At 23.9% G+C, this 14788-nt stretch overlaps 2 protein-coding genes across 3 annotated transcripts in view; one reads left to right on the top strand and one right to left on the bottom strand.

The window, feature by feature from the left end:
• Positions 1–9930, top strand: part of LOC117174858 — a 45150-nt gene extending 35220 nt beyond the window's left edge. The window contains exons 3-5 of the mRNA XM_033364255.1: positions 5916–6095; positions 6185–6350; positions 9290–9930. Coding sequence (XP_033220146.1) covers positions 5916–6095; positions 6185–6350; positions 9290–9491 — 548 coding nt within the window. The 3' untranslated portion in view covers positions 9492–9930. The remainder of the gene's footprint in view (positions 1–5915; positions 6096–6184; positions 6351–9289) is intronic.
• Positions 1–14788, bottom strand: part of LOC117174859 (peptidyl-prolyl cis-trans isomerase NIMA-interacting 4) — a 57045-nt gene that overhangs the window by 31384 nt on the left and 10873 nt on the right. The window contains exon 4 of one of the 2 annotated variants that reach the window (XM_033364257.1): positions 14447–14612. In XM_033364257.1, coding sequence (XP_033220148.1) covers positions 14454–14612 — 159 coding nt within the window. In that variant the 3' untranslated portion in view covers positions 14447–14453. Of the gene's footprint in view, positions 1–14381; positions 14613–14788 lie in introns of those variants that run through there. The other variant, XM_033364256.1, reaches the window with a different exon arrangement.

The following is a 14788-nucleotide window of genomic DNA, read 5'->3' as shown; positions in this document are numbered from 1 at the left end:
GGGGTTCGAATAAAAATTTTTGATTTTAGCTGTATTAGGGGATTTTTAAAATTGGCGAGGGGTAAGAATGTCAATTTATCAAAATTTTCAATTGAATTAAAAAAATTCGAAATATCAAGGCTTTCAAAATTCAGTGTGGACACTCAAATGATAGACAAAAATTATTAATTTTTAAAATTATTTTCAGACGAATTTTTTTATGGGGAAATTGAATCAAAATTTGATTTTATAGCTGTTTTAGGTGACTTTTAAAATTGGCGAGGGGTAAGAATGTCAATTTATCACTCAAATCACAACAGCAAAAATTATTTATTGTTTAATAATTTCTAGACGAATTTTTTTAAGTTGAATAGGTTTTACATCTCCTAAAAATAAAAAAATGCCCAGATCAAGAAGTAAATTTGCTCCTAACTTCGAATTCAAATTATTTTTATACTCTCTATATTTGGCTGTTTCTATAAACTATAAAAGAACGAAAGTATACGTAAGAGGCGAAAAAACCAGTTAGGAAAATATGCCAGGTTTCTAATGAATTTAAAAAAGTAAAAGGTGAAATAAATCGCGAGTCGTGACAGATCCAAACCCTTTTGGTACCCGGAAGACTTTCCTGCGGTTTCAGTCGATTCTCCGGATTAGCGAATTTATAATAATTGTTTTATTCATTTCGGAAAGTGAAAGTCTATCGAGATAAGGGGGCGTTTAGACCTCGAAAAAATATGCTACCAAAGGGAAAGGAAACTACTGTTCAATGATGATAGCATATGTGATGAGTCGCTGATCTTAAATCTCCTCAAATCATTAGTCACGAGTCTAGAGATTGAAATGTTAGATCTTGAGATTCGATATAAAATTAATATCGTATTTAATTGAATTTTAATTTTCTTTTGAGCTTATCTTACTTATCTATCTTTGAGAAAATCGATTAAGGATTTGAAGGATGAATATTCACAAGCCTTGAAAATCTTAAATTAAATACGGGCTAATAAATAAATAAATTCTTTTGAATAATATTAATATGAAACACTTAAAGTGTGTAGATGTTCAAGAAAAAACTTAAATTTTCAAGTTAAGAAGTTGAATCTTTTTGAAACCCTTTGAATTTTAATCCTTTAAAGATCCTGTAAAGATCTTCAACAAGAAAAATGAATTCTCAACAAAATAATTGAAATTAAAAAATTAAGTTTCAATCAAATAGTTACACTTTCAAGCAAAATAGACGAATTTTAAACCAAATGGTGGAGTTAAAAAGAAAAGATTAAGTTTATACCAGATAAGACCGAATAGACGGATTTTAAAAAACAGTTTTATTTTCAACAAAATAATGAAAATTTCAAAACAAATAGTTGAATTTTTAACTGAGAAGATTAATTTTCTGCCAAGAAAGGATACTTCTTAACAAATCACGTAAATTTTCAAACAAGTAGTTCAATTTTTTAAGTTTAAAAAATTAATTTTGATTGAAAAACGGAATAGTTAAATTCTCATTAGAAAAATTGAATTTTAAATTAAAAAGCACGAGGTTTTCTGCAGAAACGATGAATTTCCGACCAAATTGGCGAAGTTTCAAGCCAAAGAGACGAATTTTCTACAAAATAGTAGATTTTTCCCCCCGAAAATATTATTTTTAAACGAAAAAGTTATCGTTCAACCAAACAGTTCAAATTCCAATAAAATAGTCAAATTTCCAGTTAAAAAAATTAATTTCAAACAAATTAATTATTTAAAAAAAAGTAGTTTCATTTTCAACGAAAGAGATGAATTTTTAACTTAAATTATAAACCTTTGAATAAAACAAAAATAACTTTTAAAGAGACATTGAAACTTTTAACCAAATAGTTAAATTTTCAGCCAAGAAGATTTCTTTTCTAAAAAAAAAAGAAAAGAATTTTTAATAAATCATATGAATTTGCTACATACTGGTTGAATGTTTAAATGTAAAAAGATCGATTTTGATCCAACAATGGAATAGATTTTCATGTATGAAAGTTGAATTTTCTACCAAATTGTTAAATTTTAATCCCGAAAAGATGAATTTCCTACAAAAAAAGTTAAATGCTCCCGTCGGAAATATGAATTTTGAATAAAAAAGTTAATTTTCAACAATACAGTTTAATTTTCAGTCAATGAAAAATAATTTTTTTACACAAAAAACGGATTTCCGACAATATAGTTCAATGTTCTACCAAAGAATTGAATTTTAAACTTAAGTTATAAATATTTAAAAAAATTTTGTGCATTTCAGCTATCAAATAAATAGGTGGATTTTCAAGCTAAGTAGTTAAATTTTCAACCGAAAAGATTAAGTTTCCGTAAAAAAAATAGAATTTTCAACAAATAACATAAATTTTCAACCCAGTATTTGAATTTTTAAACTAAAAAAATAATTTTTATCCAAAAATGCAATAGATTTTTATTTGACAAAATTAATTTTTAACTCTAATAAAACGTTTTCTACTAAACTGTAGAGTTTTCAAGCCACTAGGACGAATTTTCTACAAAACAGTTGAATTTTCCACCTGGAAATGTGAATTTTCACCCTGAAAATTTATTTTTCAACAAAATAGATAAATTTTTAGTAGGAAAAAAATATTTTTCGAAAAACAAAAAAGATTTTCAACAGAGTAGATTAATTTTTTAAAGAGGAGATACAGTTTCAAATAAAATTATGAATCATCATGCAAAATTTTTTTGTAAAAAGTAGTTTAACTTTCAAAAAAATAGTAGAATCGTCAATCCGAAAAGAATAATGTTCAACAAAACAATCGAGTCTTTGACCGAAAAAATGACTTTTTAACGAATTAGTTTAATTTTTAACAAAATAATTAAATTTAAATTCCAATAATATATTTTGTAATAAAAACAAGATGACTTCTGTACACTCTATTAATGCAATTCGTATTTAAACAAACAACAAAAAAAAAAGCAAAACAGAAGAATTCTCTGGAAACAAGAAAAAAAAAATGAATTTTTTTAAAAGTATGATAGCTAATAAAATAGGAATTTATCTAATCAAACAATTTTCAACCAAAAAACCGAATTTTCTACAAAAAATTGAATTTTTCAACCTGAAAATATTAATTTTCTACCAAAAGAAGAATTATGAAAAAAATATTTCAAATTTTAACCAGCAATATGAATTTTGCACTAAAATTATGAGTCTTCAATAAATAATAATAAATTAATAAATATAAATGCATAATATAAATTATAAGAGCTTTGATGTCTGCTTTTAATAAAATCTGAATTTTTCTAATGAATAAATTATCAACAAAAAAGCCGAATTTTCTACAAAAAAGTTGAATTTTTCAAACTGAAAATATTAATTTTCTACCAAAAGGTCGAATTTTGAACAAAACTTTTCAATTTTCCACGTAAGTGATGATGATCTTGAAACTAAAGTTATGAAACTTAAAAAAAATAATAATAAAATAATATAAATAATAAGAGTCTGGATGTGTCATATTTAATAAAATTCTAATTTGTGTGATTAACATTTTTTAAATTAAAATCGGGAATTTTCTACAAAAATGTGAAATTTTAAACCTGTGAATAATAATTTTCTACCAAAAGACGAATTTTAAACAAAAATTTGCAATTTCCAATAAATATTATGAATTATCAACTAAAATTGTGTATCTTAAAAAAAATGAATATGAAAATAGACCCTCGATGTCTGATAGTTAATAAAATTCGTCTTTTTCTAATTAAAAAATTGTCAACCAAAAAGCCGAAATTTCTACCAAAAGGACGAATTGTGAAAACAATATTAAAAATTTTAACCAACAATACAAATTTTTCAGTAAAATTATGAGTTCAATAAATAATAATAATAATACAAAAATAAATATAATATAAATTATAAGAGCCTTGATGTCTGATATTTAATAAAATCTGAATTTTTCTGATTAAAAAATTTTCAACCCAAAAAGCCGTATTTTCTACAAAACAACTGAATTTCAAAACTGAAAATATTAATTTTCTACCAAAAGGACGAATTTCGAACAAAATCTGTCAATTTCCAATCAATTAGATGAATTATCAACTAAAATTATGAATCTTCAAAAAAAGAATGAATATGAAAATAGAGCCTCGATGTCTGATAGTTAATAACATCCGACTTCTTCTAGTTAAAAATCTTCAAACAAAAATCCGAATTTTCTACAAAACAATAGAATTTCACACCTGCAAATATTGATTTTATTCGAAAATGACGAATTTTGAACAAAATCTTTCAATTGTCAACGAACGCACTGACACTTAAACTAAAGTTATGAAATTTAAAATAATAAAATAAAATAATAATATAAATAATAAGAGTCTGGATGTTTGATATTGAATAAAAATCGAATTTGTCTGATTAACATTTGTTTAACTCAAATCCGGAATTTTCTACAAAAAAGTGAAATTTTCAACCTGTAAATAATAAGTTTCTACAAAATGGAAGAATTTTAAACAAAATCTTTCAATTTTGAATCAATAAGATGAAACATCAACTAAAATTATGAATCTTAAAAAAAACAATGAATATGAAAATCAATGTCTGGTAGTTAATAAAATCTGACCTTTTCTGATTTAAAAATTTTCAACCAAAACCCCGAATATTCTACAAAACAATTGAATTTCAAAACTGAAAATAATATTTTTCTACCAAAAGGACGAATTTTGAACAAACTCTTTCAATTTGCAACGAACTTGATGATCTTTAAACAAAAGTTATGAAATAAAAAAAAATAATATAAACAATAAGAGTCTGGATGTTTGATATTTAATAAAATTCGAACTTGTCTGATTAACATTTTTGTAACTAAAATACGGAATTTTCTACAAAAAATTGAAATTTTCAACTTGTAAATAATAATTTTCTACAAAATGGAAGAATTTTAAACAAAATCTTTCAATTTTGAATCAATAAGATTAATTATCAACTGAAATTATGAATTTAAAAAAAAAGAATGAATAAGAAAATATAGCCTCGATGTGTGATAGTTAATAAAATCCGTCTTTCTCTGATTCAAACACTTTCAACCAAAAAGCCGAATTTTCCACAAAACAATTGAATTTGAAACCTGCTAATATTGATTTTATTCCAAAAGGACGAATTTTGAAAAAAATCTTTCAATGTTCAACGAACGTAATGATCTTTAAACTAAAGTTATGAAATTAAAAATAATAAAATTAAAACAGTAAAAAAATAATATAAGTAATAAGAGTCTGGATATTTGATATTGAATAAAAATCGAATTTGTCTGATTAACATTTGTTGAACTCAAATCCGGAATTTTCTACAAAAAAGTGAATTTTTCGACCTGTAAATAATAATTTTCTACAAAATGGAAGAATTTTAAACAAAATCTTTCAATTTTGAATCAATAAGATGAAACATCAACTAAAATTATGAATTAAAAAAAAACAATGCATATGAAAATCAATGGTAGTTAATAAAATCCGACCTTTTCTGATTAAAAAATTTTCAACTAAAACCCCCAATATTCTACAATACAATTGAATTTCAAAACTGAAAATAATATTTTTCTACCAAAAGGACGAATTTTGAACAAACTCTTTCAATTTGCAACGAACTTGATGATCTTTAAACAAAAGTTTTGAAAAAAAAATATAAACAATAAGGGTCTGGATGTTTGATATTTAATAAAATTCGAACTTGTCTGATTAACATTTTTTTTTTACTAAAATTCGGAATTTTCTACAAAAAAGTGAAATTTTAAATCTGTAAATAATAATTTTCTACCAAAAGGACGAATTTGGAACAAAATATTTCAATGTTCAACGAACGAAACGAATTTTCAACTAAAATTACCAATCTTAAAAAAAAAAGAATGTGGATCAAGAAAATATAGCCTGGATGTCTGATAGCGAATAAAATCCGAATTTGCCTAATCAAAAATTCGTTTCAGGAAACATTCATGAACGTTTCAATGGCAAGGGTTACTACTACTCATGGGCAGATCCAAGGACAAGTGGACAAGAAGTAGACTGGCTTTCTGGCAGAAATTTCTGCAGACAACGTTGTATGGACCTTGTTTCTCTAGAAACTTCAGCTGAGAACGAGTTTATCAAGAGCCGCCTCGTACAGAGTAAGACACGCTTTTTTTTTAATTCCTTAGAATTTTTCGAACCTCAATCAATCTTGCATACTCTAATGATGTTAATTGTATTTTTGCAGACAAGGTCAAGTACATCTGGACTTCTGGGCGCCTTTGTGACTTCAAGGGCTGTGACAGACCCGACCTTCAACCTCTTCACATCAACGGATGGTTCTGGACTGCTGAACTTCAAAAATTGGCACCAACCAACGATCGCAGTCAGAACGATTGGTCCGAAAGTGGAGGGTGAGTTTTTTATATTTATATTTATTTATTTAATTTAATATTAATAAACAAGGAAATTTTTAAATAAGTAATTAAATCTCCACTGAAAAGAGTCGCTTTTTTAAACAAATAGTTGAATTTTAAAGCTAAAAATACAAAAAGCCTGACATTTCTGGGAATAATTTCTTTTATCTTCCCTGACAATTATTCTTGTAACATTTAAAGAATGGATCTTTTATAAATAGAATAAGGCAATTTTAGATGAAAATTTAAAAAAATTTAATTTCTTTATCTATATTTCGAATATGAAAAATGCATTTTTAATTCAAGACGACGAATTTTTAACCAAAAAGACGAATTTTCAAAAAAGAAAATTAATTTTTATTACCAAAACAAATGATTAATCTTCAGCCAAAAAAAAAAGAATTTTTAACAAAGTAGTTAAAGTTTCGACCCAGAAGATAAATTTTCAAAACCAAAAACACACATTTCCAAAGAAGTAAATCAATTTTAAATGAAATTAAACATTTCAAATATTTGAACAAAAAAAAAAGGAAAATTTTCAACAAAAAGTGGAAAAGTTAAACTTTTATTTTAAAAACATGAATTAAATACAAAAAAGGTAATATTCAACATGATAGTATAATTTTCAACCAACGAGGTAAATTTTCAACTAAAATGGTGAATCTACAGCCAAAAAGAAAATGAATTTTTAACGAAGTAGTTCAACTCTTAACCAAAAGAAAAAATTTTTCAATAAAAAAGACGCAATTTTTACGAAACAGTTCAATTTTTTACCCACAAATATTAATTTTATACAAAAATGACGAATTTTCAACAAAATACATAAATTTTTACCAAAGAGTGAATTTTCAACTAAAATTATGAATCTTCAAGTTTGAACCCAGAAGTTGAATTTTTCAACCGAAAAATCGAATTTTCAATAAATAAATATTTTTCAGTCAAAAAATAAAAAAAACTTCATCCAAATTCTTGAATTATCCAGCTAAAAGACGAAGTTTCTGAAAATAGCAGAATTTTCAACAAAAAATAATTTTCAACCAAACAGTTAAATTTTCAACAAAATAATTAATTGTTCAACAAATGAGTTGAATTTTTAACCAAATAGTTAAACACTCTACTTTCAAAGATGAATTTTCAACCAAGAAAATTAATTTTCTACAAAGAAGAAAAATCTTTAACAAAACACAAGCAATTTTTTAGAAATAGTTGAATTTTCAACTAAAAAAGATCAATTTTCAACACAAAACAGAAAAGTTCAATTTTTAGTAAAAAATAAATAAATTGTTGCAAAAAAAGTAATTTTCAACAGAATTGTAGAATTTTCAACTAGAGATGAATTTTCAACTGAAATAAGAATCTGCAAACAAAAAGATAAGTTTTTAACCAAGAAAAGTAATTTTTTACAAAAAAAAAATGAATCTGCAATATAAGATAATCATGAATTTTCAGAGAAAGATCAATTTTCAACAAAACTTTTGAATTTTGAACAAAATAATTAATTGTTCAACAATTAAGTTCAACGTTCAACCTACAAAAATGAATTCTCAACCAAAAAAATGAATTTTCAACCAAGAAAAATAATTTTCTAGAAAAAAAGATGAATCTTCAATAAAACACATTAATTTTTTTAGAAATAGTTGAATTTAGTAAAAAGATAAATTTACCCAGAAAATTAATTTTCTACGAAAACAAAAGATGTATCTTAAAGAAAATACATGAATTTAGTTAAAAATAGCTAAATTTTCAAGTAAAAAAAGAATCAATTTTCAGTAGAAAATAGAAAAGTTGAATTTTAAGTAATAAACACATTAATTAATTAAAAAACAAAGTAATTTTTTAAACAAAATTGTTGTATTTCCAACTAAAGAGATGATTTTGCAACTAAAATGATATTCTGCAACCATACAAAATGAATTAAAAAAAAAAAACTAGTCAACAAAAAAAGACTAATGTTCAGCCACAGAGACAATTTTTCTACAAAACAGTTGAATTTTCAACCTTCAAATATTAATTTTCTACCAAAAAGACTAATTATCAACAAAAAAGTATAATTTTCAACCAAAGAGATAAATTTTCAAATAAAATTATGAATCTTCAACCAAAAAAACTAATTTTTAACAAACTAGTTCAAGCTTGAATCCAGAAGTGCAATTTTCAACTAAAGAGAAATAATTTTTAACAAAAAATCGAAAAATACATTTGTAGTAAATATGTTAATTAATTTCAAGAAAAAACTCATTTTCAACAAAATAGTCTTAATCTCAACTAACGAGACGAATTTTCATAAAAAATGATTTATCTTCAACAACAAAAAAATTTTTTGACAAAGTTAATTTTTTAACCAAAAAAGTAAAATTTTGGTTAAAATATCAACTATAACTTAAAATTAATAAAAATAAAATTTAAAAAATAAAGTTAAATTCATTTTTTTCATCTACTTTGGTTGAAAATACCACTTTTTTTTCTCGAAAATTCTGATCTTTTAGTTAAAGATTAATTTTTTAACTAGACATTCAACTATTCCATTTTTTGTTGATAATTAATTTTTATTACTTTAAATTTAAGCTATTTGTTGGAAAATCCATGTAAGTCGTTAAAAATTTTCCTTTTTTTGTTAGTAAATTAATGGTTGAAAATTTAAATATTTTTTTGAAACTTTTCATTTTTTGTTGAAGTTAATTTTTTTAACTGCAAATGAAAGCATTCCGTTTTTTGTTGAAAATCTACCTGCATTAGTTAAAAATTCGACTATTTGGTTGAATAATAAACTACTTGGTTGGAATTTTATTTTGCATGTTAATGTTTCTGACGAGGTAAGTGTATTAATAAATTTGGTGTTAATTTTTTTGTTTACTGTTCTAGAATCAATATTTTTTAAAATACTGTTTGAATACTGTCCATGAAATGTTTAAAATATTCTATATTTTTTTTTTCAGTATTGGAAAACCCCAACCAGACAACCGTGAAGCAATTCAAGGAGGAGCTCCCGAAAACTGTTTGGCTCTTCTTAACCAGTTTTACAACGATGGTGTTAATTGGCACGACGTTGCTTGCCATCACAAAAAGCCATGGGTTTGCGAGGAAAATGATTCCCTTTTGAAATACGTGCGTTTCACCAACCCCAACATTCGTCTTTAAATTTCTATTAGTTTAAGACTTTGAAAATATTCTCAAAATTCATTCAAGAACGGACACTTGCAGAACGATTGATGAAAGATTTGTTAAAAAAAAAACAACAACAAAAAAACAACAAGAACAGATAACTGGTTTAAAGATTATAAAACTGATAACTGAAGTTCAAATATCGAGTAAGAAAGCCACATAATTAAGAGAAGTGACTGAGTAGTTTGTACGAACATTGTATTTATTGCAAAGGTGACATCGATAATTTTTTTTGCATTATTTTCTATAATGCATAACGACTTTTGTTGACTTCTTTCTTCACATAACTGAGTAAGGTAGACAAATAGGTTTGTAACCGTCGACTAAATGGAGTATTTATGTTGTATGTGTGCTGTATTGAGTTGTACTTTTCTGTATGATTTCTCAGAACAAATATATTTTCTTTTTTAAGGTATCTTGGTCCATTTATTTATTTCTTATGTACGCCAAATTATTTAATTAATTAAATATTATCGAATTGATATTCCACTTCAGGGTGGCCGAAAAAATTCATTCTCAAAATTTCCTGTTTTTTTCCTAATGTTTCATTTTCCCTGACCATTAATATTTAACCAATTTTCTCATTCAAATAAAATAAGTCTTCTCACATGCAGGAAAAAAAATTTCCTGCTCATATATCACTTAAATAATTAAATAATAATAAAAACAGATTAAAAAGAGTACTATATTAAATTCAATTTAAACCGCTTCAAATTCCTCAACTTTGAAGTAACAATATTGCACTTTCAACAAGATAGATAATTTTTAAATAAAATAGTTGAATTTTCAACACAAAAGATTAATTTGCTACTAAGAAAAGACGACTTCGCAACAAAATGCATAAATTTTCAAAGAAATAGTTGGGTTTTCCACTAAAAATTAATTGTTTTCAACGAAAAACTTAAATTTTAAACTAATAGGATCAGTTTTCAATCAAAAATGGAATATTTAAAATATCAGTTTAAAAAATTAATAGTTACAAAAAAAAAGTTTATCTGGAATAGATCAATTTTTATTCAAAAAGACGATTCTTCAACAAAATACATGAATTTTCGACAAAGTAGTTAAATTTTCAACTAAAAAATACAAATTTTCAATCAAATAGTTTAATTTTAAATTAAAGAAGATGATTTTTCCACAAAAAATTCAATAATTAAAATTTCTATTAAAAAAATCAATTTAGTTGAATTTTTAACTTAAAAGATGAATTTTTTTTATCGAAAAAGATAAATTTAATTTAAATTAAATTAAATTATTTAATAAATAAACATATTTTCAGTTTAAAGAAAAAAGAATAATAATTTTAAATCAAAGAAAAAAAAATAGTATTTTCAAACAAAGTGATGAATTTTCAACGAAAATTACTGGAAAAGTTGAATTTTAAACCTAAAAGATGAATTTTCAATTAAAATGATGAATATTTAACTAGAATAATTGAGTTTTCAACAAAAAGATTAATTTTCAAATAAAAATATTAATTTTTGAGCAAAAATACAATTTTTTAATTAAATACATAAATTCTCAACCAGATAGTTGAATTTTAAACTAAATTGATTGGATATTCAATTAATTATAAAGTTTCAACCAAATAGTTGGATTTTCAACTAAAAATTATAAATTTTCAACCATAAACTTAAATTTTAAACTAAAAAGATCAGTTTTCAATCAAAAATTGATATTTTTAAGTTCAGTTTAAAAAATTAATATTCACAAAAAAAATGTTTTTTGGCGAAAATGGTGCATATTCTACCAATATGATAAATCTTCATCTGGAATAGATCAATTTTTATTTTAAAATATCAGTTTTCAATCAAAAATGGATTATTTAACATTTCAGTTAAAAAAATCAGTGTTCACAAAAAAAGGTTTTTTTTATTAAAGTGATTCATATTCTAAAAATATGATAAATTTTCTGCTGGAATAGATCAATTTTTATTTAAAAATATCAATTTTCTGTCAAAAAGACGACTTTTTAACAAAACACATGAAATTTCAACGAAATAGTTAAATTTTTAACTAAAAAATACAATTTTTTAACAGAAATATTTTCAAACAAAGGGATGAATTTTCAACGAAAATTGTGAATCTTAAACTGGAAAAGTTGAATTATAAACCAAAAAGATGAATTTTCAAAAAAAAAAAAAGAATAATTTTCAACCAAAAATAAAATTCTTTAACAAAATAAATAAATTCTCAATAAAATAGTTGAATTTTAAACTAAAGTGATTAAATACTTAATTAGAATATTTATATTTTCAGTTTAAACAGATTTTCCAACAAAAAAAGAATTAAAAAAAATAATTAAATTTTCCAAAAAACAGCGATGAATTTTCAACTAGAATAGTTGAATTTTAAACCAAAAAGATGAATTTTCAACTTAAAAAAATATCAATCTTTAACTAGAATAAATGGATTTTTGAATGAAAAGATCAATTTTCAACTAAAAATAATCCATTTTCGACCAAATAGTGAAATTTTGAACTAAAAAAGATCAATTTTCAACTGGAAATGGAGTAGTTCAATTTTCAATCAAAAAATTAATTTTCTACACAAAAAAAATCTTCAACCAAAGTGGGGAATCTTAGACTAAAACAATGAATCTGCAACTGAAATAGATGAATTTTCTAACAAAAAAATACGAGTTTTTAACAAAATACATCAATTTCCGACGAAATTTTTAACCAAATAATTAAATGTTGTACCCAAAAAATATCAATTTTTAAACAAGAATGGAATAGTTAAATTTCCAGTTAAAATAATTAATTTTTTGCCAAAATGATGAATTTTCAACTGAAATGATGACTCTCCAACTGGAATAGTTGAATTTCAAGTAAAAAATCTAAATTTTCAACTAAAATTTGAATATTTAACTGGAATAGTTGAATTTACAAGCAAAACGATACATTTTCTACAAAAAAAAAAGTTAAATCCTCCAAAACTTTTTTAAACTCTTGAGAATTCCTTGAAACTTTACAAATATCCAAAAATATTTTTAATTCTTTGGAATACTTTCAAATGATTGATATCTATTAAAAATATTTTATAACCTTTTAAAATATCCTCAAAGATTTCAAATGAATTTCAGAAAATTCAGAAATAGACCTGAATTTAATAGTGCTTCACCCATGGATCACTGCTTAACTTTTCATTAAGAGACGAGTTTTCGAAAAATAGTTAAAGATTTATCTCAATGGTAATATTTTCAAAGCAAAAGACAAATTATATCGAAGGTAGTCCAATTTCGAACAAAAAGTTAGTTTTCAAACAAAAAGGATAAATTTTTAACCAAGAAGGTCGACTTTTCTACCATAAAAGATGCATTTTTAATAAAAAAGAATTCATTTTTAACAAAATAGTTAAATTTCCACTAAAAATTATTATTTCAACAAAATCGTTACATTTTCTGAAAATAATTGGATTTTTATCCAATTAGTTGAATGTTTATAATACCAAAATGCATTCTCAATCAAATTGTCGAAATTTCAAACAAAAAAGATTAAAATTCAATCCAGTACTTCAATTTTTAAGGCAAAGAGACAAATTTTTTAGAACAAAATTAAATTTTCAGTAAAAAAGTAAGCCAACTAAAAACTTGACCTTTCAACAAAACAAGAATAATTTTCTACTCAAAAAAATGAATTTTTAACCAAATATATAAGTTTTTTACCCAATAAATGAACTTTCAACCAAAAATTTGAATTTTTAACCAAAAATATTAATTTTCTACCCAATAGTCGAATTTTTAACTTATACAATATACAGAATAAAGTTTGAACCAAGCATGAAAATAGTTTAATTTTCAGATAAAAACTGATGAAAAAATAACCTTGAACAAAAAAATGGAATAATTAAATTTTTAAATCAAAAAATAATAATAATTGTTAACAAAAACAAAAAATGTCAACAAGATTCTTTAATTTTTTAACAAAAAGATTCATTTTCGACCTATAAGATTAATGTTCTGCCAAAAAGTATGAATTTTCAATCAAATTAAAAAATTTTTAAGCCAAAAATGAATTATCTACTAAAAAGTTGAACCTTGAACCCAAAAATATGAATGCTCAATCAAAAAGTTTCATTTTCAACCTGACAGTTTAAGTTTTAACCAAATTTTCGAATCTTCAAGCCATAAGTTTAATTTCGTACAAAGCAATAGAATTTTTAATATAAAAGTTAATTTAAAAGCAAACAGTTGAATTTTCAACTATATTTCAATTTTTAATTATAAAAAATTAATAAAAAGAATAAATTTTTATACAAAGTAGTTTAACTTTAAGTCAAATAATCTAATTTAAAAAAAGATGAATTCCCGACGAAACCCTTAACAGTTGATATTTAAATGCAAACAAAAAGTTTTTAACCAAAAAGGATTAATTTTGAACCAAGAATATTAAATTTCTACCAAGAAAGACAATTTTTCAACCAAAAACTTGAACTTTCCACTAAAAGAGATACATTTTTAACCAAATAATTAAATTATTAATTAAAAAATATCAGTTTTTAACCAAAAATGGAATGCATTAATGGCCAGTTTAAAAAATGTATTTGTACATTTTCACAATGCAGTTGAACCTGAGAGAAACTGTTGAATTTTTGATTTAAAAAATGATGTAATTGTTAAAAATATAGTTGCATTTTCAAGAAAATAATTAAATTTTCAATCAAATAATAGAATTTATAATGAAACGAGATGAATTCCGAACCAAAAATAAACTGGTAGACTTTTCAATTTAAAAAATGAACTTTTACCCTCCTTTTTACCAAAATTACTTTTTAGCCCCCCCCCCCGTCCCCACCACTGGGGTGTGGGGTATATAGGTAACTTATTATTTCTCTAGATTATGATATAAAAAACTGGACGATTTCTGTAATAAATATGAAAGTGATTTATTAGAAATAGGCAAGTAAGAATTAGAGAAATTTATATTTACAATGTTTTCATTTTTTTCCTTCCACCAAGATAATGTGGTAGCCACATTTTGTTTTCACTGGTGGATCTGTATAAACTGGAGAACCAAGACTCGAAATGGGCAGTGCGAATGCTGCATCTTGAAAAGGACCAAGCATAGACCCTCGTGTCATCCAACCAAGATCGCCCTAATTTAAAAAATGATCTTTTATATTTTTCTGATGTTGGTAATATATTTTTTTTTAATTATAAATTCAGAAATTACTTTTAAAAGAGATTAAATTTATTGATAAAAATTTGGACAACTTCTGCTGAACAGTGAAAAATAAATAATATAAATAATATATAAATATATAAACAAAAT

This window comes from Belonocnema kinseyi, chromosome 6 (assembly GCF_010883055.1).
Source record: "Belonocnema kinseyi isolate 2016_QV_RU_SX_M_011 chromosome 6, B_treatae_v1, whole genome shotgun sequence".
Classification (NCBI taxonomy): domain Eukaryota; kingdom Metazoa; phylum Arthropoda; class Insecta; order Hymenoptera; family Cynipidae; genus Belonocnema; species Belonocnema kinseyi.
The sequence above is the reverse complement of the archived record's forward strand: the minus strand, read 5'-3'. Positions and strand labels throughout refer to the sequence as shown.